The sequence below is a fragment of the Notothenia rossii genome, assembly GCF_949606895.1.
Source record: "Notothenia rossii genome assembly, chromosome: 4".
Taxonomy (NCBI): domain Eukaryota; kingdom Metazoa; phylum Chordata; class Actinopteri; order Perciformes; family Nototheniidae; genus Notothenia; species Notothenia rossii.
In genome coordinates, this window is record NC_136902.1 from 60,244,238 (window position 1) to 60,251,848 (window position 7,611).

A 7,611-nucleotide genomic window follows, 5' to 3' on the forward strand; every position below is an offset into this window, starting at 1 on the left:
TGAAAAGAACTAAATTAAACCAATCTCACAATTGTTCAAATTTAATTTTTACATTTGTGAGTGAACTTTGAAGCAGGAGTGTATATACTTGGTGTTCATGTTATCTGACAGGTGAACTATAAATAAAGAAATATAATAACCCCAGACACCCCTCTGAGTATTGAAGGTTAGTTGAACTGAATGTATAGTAAAAAATGTTTAATAATTGTACAAAAAATAAGCATAGTGGCAAGAAAAGGATTGTGTAAAGGAATTTCTTCAGATTGACGTCTCAAAATAGTGATATTACTTATTATTAGTGTTACTGTTTTCATACTCAAGGTTCAAACATTTTGGAACTACATAGTATGTACCCACCATTACGTCTTTCAAGCACCTGCAGAAGTGACTACTCTACAATCACTGCTGTGCGAGATAATTAGTTGGGAAGTCACAGTAATATCTTTGTCATTGTTGATCAGGAAATATATTTATACTTGCATAAGAGGAATTCATTAGAGTATTGCCTTTTCTTAATGGTGCTAATGGAAGTAGACACTTTGTTGTGTATAGGACTGTAATAATAGATGTAATAATATGCTGCCTTTACATCAGTTATTAGGTAGGTGACACATGAACATAGGAAAAACAATAGGGATGACATCAATGAGAAATTCCACCTTTTATTGAACAATGATGGATTACAATTGTTACAGTAAAAGCTTCAAATAAACAAAACAAGGACAAACATGTTTCTTGTTTCAGTTTCTTGTATTGGTACAGTAAGAGTTTTGGCACAGGCATCAGCTATATGCTGAAAGGACTATTATAACTGTGTGCTTATCATTCTGTAAACTAATTTGGCAAAAACTGGAAAGAATCCTTATAGAAAAAGAACCTTACTGTAAAATAACGAATCTATTCAACAACACAATTTTGAATATACTTGTGTTTTTACTCCCTTCATCAACTTGCAATACATGGAACTTGTATAAGGTGCTATGGAGTTTTTCAAAATGAAGGGTAAACAACAACTTTGAATGCATTACGTGTTGGACATGTCAGTCATAAACACTTCACCTGAGTGCTTGAACAGCAACAGTATTTACCTGCTAAATGCAATATGTAGAACTTCTTTCAAGTCAGCAAATGCCACAGGATTCAAAGTGCCAATATGAAAGCGAAATGTATGAGATCCCTTGCAACCACTACAGAATATCCATTGTAAAGCAATCACCGGACAGGATGCTGTCTAGCTCTGCACGGAAATCTGGGTAGGAGCTGTAAGTGCATGGCAACTCCAGAACTGCTCCACATGTGTGTGCCACAGGCCTTCGACTTAACCCACACAACCTGTTAAAAGTTACTTCAATGCTGTCCTTGCACAGCACAGAGGACCCTGTGCAGAAGCGCAAGAAGATCTCCAGTTTCCTTTGGTCAAGGCTTCTCACATACCGTAGCAGGTAAGTAAGGGCTGCCTGTTCCTGTGGATTCAGGCTTTCATTTGACGGCTTTATCATCTGGGCAACTTTCCTGTTTGTTGGCCTCTTGTTCTCATACAGTTCCATTATGCTCTCTTTTGTTAATAGCCTCGGCACAGCATTGTGAATACTGGAGTGGAAACAGTCAATGATGAACTTTTTACTTTTACAGTGTGAGCCCATTCGTGAAAAGAGGTCCAGTAAGTCCTCCTCATCTATTTCTTCCAGGTTTCCCTCTAGCACTTTCTCAACTGATTCTCGCTCGGTCACTGAAAGATATCTTAGAAAGGATATCATCAAAAGTTCTTCATCCACAGAACTGATTCCTTGACAACATGAAAGAATGAAAGCTGGTGACAGTCTGATTGGTATGATATTGTGGTCCATATATCCTTTTATCCATACTCTACCAACAGCTTGCCATTCCTTCTCCGAATAATCTGGCCGCAGTCTGGGCACTCGCTCATCTTCCCCCTCGCACTGTTGCAAAAAAAGCTCCCAGAAGGCGGAGTACACTTCTCTTGAGACCCCCTCACCGTCCAAAGCTTTCTCATTTATTAACTCCATTATCAGTTGCACTTCCATTCCTTTCGGATCCATGAAGACATTTAGAACATCCTGAACTATGTTTACCCGTCTGAATTTCACATAGCAGACTTCTTTTTCAGATCCCCTTGGTGATGCTGCATCGTCATTCAGTGTTGAATGCTGAAAGATAAAAACACATTTTAATTAGGTGTGATTACAAATTGATAAGTGAATAAATTAGTTGACAGACAATTAATCATCAACCTGACAAGCAATGCATCAATTCAGCTATTTATTTTTCATGCAAAAGCACTAATTATTCTGTGGGTCTGAATATGATGTTTTATCTCACATATTCTCAATATCTTTCAATTGTTGAATTGTGGTTGGACTAAACAAGTAATCTAAGACATCAGCTTGGGCTGTCTGAACTTGTAATAGCAATTATTTTCTTTTTTGGAAATGTTATAGACAAAAACATTATTTGATGATTTATTTTTAATTAAAACAAAAGTAACACTCTGCGGCACTATTACAAAAAACGTATTCCTACAATATACCTGCAAAGAGTTGAGGTGATGTGGATTCCAGGGAAGAGTGTCGTCCAGATCATCAACATAATATCCAGAAATAGGTCCAACCTGTACTTCAAAGTCTTCCATGTCTGCCCAAGGACAATTTAAGGTAAAACCTAATAGAGTTGTCATACATAATAACCTAATACAAGTAAATGTAACAACTACTACAGTGCAACAAAACAGGAAGATTAAATGTGGTCTCTTAAACATAAGATCTCTAGCATCTAAAGCAATATTGGTAAATGATTTAATATCAGATTATAATATTGATACATGCTGTCTCACTGAAACTTGGTTGAGACATGAATAATATGTCAGCATAAATGAGGCCACTCCACCCAGCCATATCAATACTCATATTGCCCGAGGCACGGGCCGAGGAGGTGGAGTTGCAGCAATCTTTGACTCAAGTTTACTTATCAATACTAAACAAAAATTAAATTATACCTCCTTTGAAAGCCTCGTTTTTAGTCTTACGCATCCGACCTGGAAAACTTTGCAGCCAATCTTATTTGTTACAGTGTACCGTGCACCAGGTCCTTATTCAGAATTCTTATCAGAATTCTCTGAGTTTTTATCAGCTTTGGTACTTAAAACAGATAAAGTAATTATCGTAGGTGACTTTAATATTCATGTTGACGATGATAAAAATAGCCTTACTGTTGCATTTAACTCTATATTAGATTCTGTTGGTTTCTGTCAGAGTGTAAATAAATCAACCCACTGCTATAATCACACTCTTGACCTTGTTCTGACTTATGGTATTGAAATTGAGCAACTATTAGTCGAACCGCATAATCCTGCCTTATCCGACCATTTCTTAGTAACTTTTGAAGTACTGTTACTAGACTACAAAGCATTAGCCAAAAGCTCCTGCAGCAGAAACCTATCCGTTAGTGCTATAGCCAAATTTAAGGAAGAGATTCCACCAATACTTAACTCGATAGCATGTCTGCATGTAAGGGAGGAAACTTATACAAAATGTACACCACCTCAAATTGACCATGTTGTTGATAGTGCTACAGATGCGCTGCGAATAAAATTAGACTCTGTTGCTCCTTTGAAAAAGAAGAAAATAAAACAACATAGATTAGCTCCATGGCATAATGCCGAAACCCGCAAAGTAAAGCAAAAGTTGAGACAACTTGAAAGGATATGGCGTTCCACTAAACTTGAAGAATCTCGTTTAATTTGGCATATTACTCTCAATGAATATAAGAAAACACTGCGTAAAGCGAGAGCAGCCTACTACTCTTCATTAATAGATGAGAATAAGAATAATGCAAGATTTCTTTTCAGCACTGTAGCCAGGCTGACAGAGAGCCACAGCTCTACTGAGCCTTCTATTCCCATAGCACTCAGTAGTAATGATTTTATGTGCTTTTTTAACAATAAAATTGTTACTCTTAGAAACAAAATCAACGACCTCTTGCCTTTGACCAGTATAGTGTTATCAACAGCTCCCGGAAACGTAAGTTCTAATATTACACTAGATAGTAAACTAGAATGCTTTTCAGCCATAAACCTTGAACAATTAAATTCAATGATTCTCTCTTCTAAACCATCAACGTGTATCTTAGACCCAATTCCAACTAAGCTGTTAAAAGAAGTTTTTCCATTAATTAGCACTTCTTTATTAAATATTATGAATATGTCTTTATTATCAGGCTATGTTCCACAATCATTCAAAGTAGTGGTGATAAAACCGCTTCTTAAAAAGCACAACCTCGATCCAGAGGTTTTAGCCAACTATAGACCTATTTCTAATCTTCCGTTCCTCTCAAAAATTCTTGAGAAAGCAGTCGCAAAGCAGCTGTGTGATTACTTAAAAAACTATGATTTATTTGAAGATTTTCAGTCTGGCTTTAGAACACAACATAGCACAGAGACAGCTCTGGTTAAAGTCACAAATGACATTCTAATAGCCTCAGACAAGGGACTCGTCTCTATTCTTGTCTTGCTCGATCTTAGTGCTGCATTTGATACTATCGACCATGATATCCTATTGCAAAGACTAGAGCACTTAGTTGGCATACAGGGAACTGCTTTAGGCTGGTTTAGGTCCTATCTATCTGAACGCTCTCAGTTTGTACGTGTCAACGATGAATCTTCCATGCAAACCAAAGTTAGCCATGGAGTGCCACAGGGCTCAGTGCTTGGACCTATTTTGTTCACACTATATATGCTCCGTAAGGAATCATTCTGTAAACTTTCATTGTTATGCGGATGATACTCAACTATATTTATCAATCAAGCCTGATGAAATTAATCATTGAAATAAAATTCAAGACTGCCTCAAGGACTTAAAAACGTGGATGACCTTACATTTTTTAGTTATTGTACTTGGCCCGAAGAATCTACGAAACAAATTATCTAAAGATATACTAACTATGGATGGCACTAATTTGGCCTCCAGTGAGACTGTAAGGAATCTTGGTGTTATATTTGATCAGGATTTATCCTTTAACACCCACATAAAATCAATTTCAAGGACCGCCTACTTCCATCTACGTAACATTGCAAAAATCAGGCATATCTTGCCTCAAAACGATGCAGAGAAACTAGTCCATGCATTTGTTATTTCAAGGCTGGATTATTGTAACTCCTTATTATCAGGGTGTACCAAGAAGTCAGTCAAGTCGCTTTAGTTGATTCAAAATGCTGCAGCTCGTGTACTAACGAGAGTTAGGAAAAGGGACACATTACTCCTGTTCTGGCTGCCTTACACTGGCTCCCTATAGAACACAGGATAGAATTTAAAATTCTTCTTCTCGCCTACAAAGCCCTTAATGGGCAGGCGCCATCTTACCTTAAAGAACTCATTTTACCCTACTCTCCTACTAGGGCATTGCGTTCCAAGAATGCAGGGTTGTTGGTTGTTCCTAGAGTCTCTAAAAGTAAAATGGGAGCCAGAGCCTTTTCTTATCAAGCTCCACTTTTGTGGAATCAGCTTCCAGTTTGTGTTCGGGCGGCAGACACCCTATCCGTTTTTAAGAGTGCGCTTAAGACCTTCCTTTTTGATAAAGCTTATAGTTAGGGCTGATTAGATTCAGCCCCTAGTTTTGCTGATATAGGCTTAGTTTGTCGGGGGACATCTTACTTCTTCCTTCTCTCTGTCTATACCTGTGTACTCTCATGTTCCGATTAACCCAGCTTCCCCAAATTTCTTTCTTTTTGGTGTCTATATACGCCGGGATCCGGAGTCATGGATGATCCTGCGGTCCTGTGTCATGGATCGCGAGTCCTGGATCGTGAGTCGTGGCTGTGGTCCTGGATCATACAGATGTAGCGATTCATTTCAGACAGTTTGAAACGCGAGGGCCGTGATTGGTACGTGATCTGCCCTCGCTCAAGGGAAAACCTCCAGCTTGACTTGAGACCGCCCCCGTGATAGATAAATGTAATTATAATGAAGCAAGCTGCAATGGATCATTGATCCACCAGGGGGTGCAGTGGGGTTCCACACTGGAGCTCATGTGAAATAAAGTCAGATACAGTACGCTGGATGTACAGCGGAACTTTGTTAAGATCCATATGTCACGGATGTCATACTACTGTGCTAAATAAGAGACATGTAATCATTTACAAAACATCACCATGTTGTTATTTAACAAAATAATTTTGTTATTCGAAAAAAACGAACGGGAGGAAATGCAGCCCGGCTCTCGATTTTTAATCCTAATTTAATCATCATCTTCACCACGATCATTTATGTTTATGTTCGCCGAATTGACATGAAATCACTGACACATATGAATATACTGTATTCAACTTCATTAAAACGTTATTAACTTGCCTAAACTCAGTAATTCACCAAAAATATGTATATTTTAATGGAGCTTCGTCGGTCGATCAGGATCCCAAAGTGTAGCGGAGGGATCCTCATCTGGATGAAGGGTGTTATTTTCCCCATAAGGAACAAGTCGCTGCAAATGATCGCGCTTATTACATGGCCACATTCTCAACAAAGTAACGACATGACTCCCAATATTAATTGAAATGCTTTTATGGATTTAGAAAATGTTTTTATTGATTTAAAAAATAGTTGTATGTATTGATTTAAATTGACATGCATCCGCTAAGAAAAATAGTCCGTTGTTACCGTTTTTTAAACAGTCGGAATGAAACGGCAGCTCTCAGCTGTGTATTTACACAACTAATGGCCCATCAACCACAGCTCTCTCCCCCCCTCCCCCCCCTGTTCTTTCTTCTCCAGCAGCTAAATTAACAGTAGGTTACTCTGAGTGACCATAGACTGTATGTGACAAGTTTACAGTTAGTGACGTAACAACACCATAAAAGCTGGTGGGTTGAAAGCAATACGGGAAGTAAAAATAACTAGAATAATTGTTATTTATTTATTGTGGCATTTATGTTTTTAGGTATAAAATGTTATGTAATTCAGGCTTATAGTTCACCCTTCTCTAAAAGCCTTCAACAATGACAATATTCATTGTAATTTAATAAATCCTTCCAACACACATTGTAAAAAATAGCCTACTGTAAGTTAATAAATAATTTCAATATGTACATCTTCTGATGTAACAACAATAACATTATACATTATAAATAGTAACATAGCTGAACATGGTATTGCACATTTAGCTTTGAGTGTTACTGACCTGAGATGTTTTTATTACATGAATTAAGGTGACTGAGGCTTTTTAACATAGGGATGCAAACTCATCAGGTATGAAAAAGGTGACAAGGATCCGAGCCCCCGGCTCCCCCACCCCACGGAATGACAGAGGATTTTAGCAGTCAGAACAACTAAAGCAGCAGTGTTAATAATAACAGAAATGCCAAAGAGTCACATCTAATAGAAATATATAAAAGCATTTATTTTAATTGTGTAGCAGTCAGTTTATAATTTTGGCAGCACTGTTGAGCATTTTGAAAATGTATTTTCATGCCTCTGTGCAAGGCTTAGTCTTTCTATCTTTATAGCCACATGGTGTAAAGTAACTAAGTTCATAAACTCAACAAGTACTATAATTGGGCACAATTTTGAGATACTTGTACTTTATTTAAGTATTTCAATGTTT

The 7,611-nt window shown here is 37.6% G+C and overlaps 1 protein-coding gene across 1 annotated transcript; it reads right to left on the reverse strand.

The window, feature by feature from the left end:
* Positions 1 to 833: 833 nt before the first annotated feature.
* Positions 834 to 2,688, reverse strand: LOC307036884 (uncharacterized protein). The gene is made up of 2 exons (XM_079677495.1): positions 2,549 to 2,688; positions 834 to 2,168 (listed from the first exon to the last, which is right to left on the reverse strand). The coding sequence occupies exons 1-2, from the start codon at positions 2,648 to 2,650 to the stop codon at positions 1,188 to 1,190; spliced, it is 1,083 nt and encodes a 360-aa protein (XP_079533621.1). The 5' UTR covers positions 2,651 to 2,688; the 3' UTR covers positions 834 to 1,187.
* Positions 2,689 to 7,611: the final 4,923 nt, after the last annotated feature.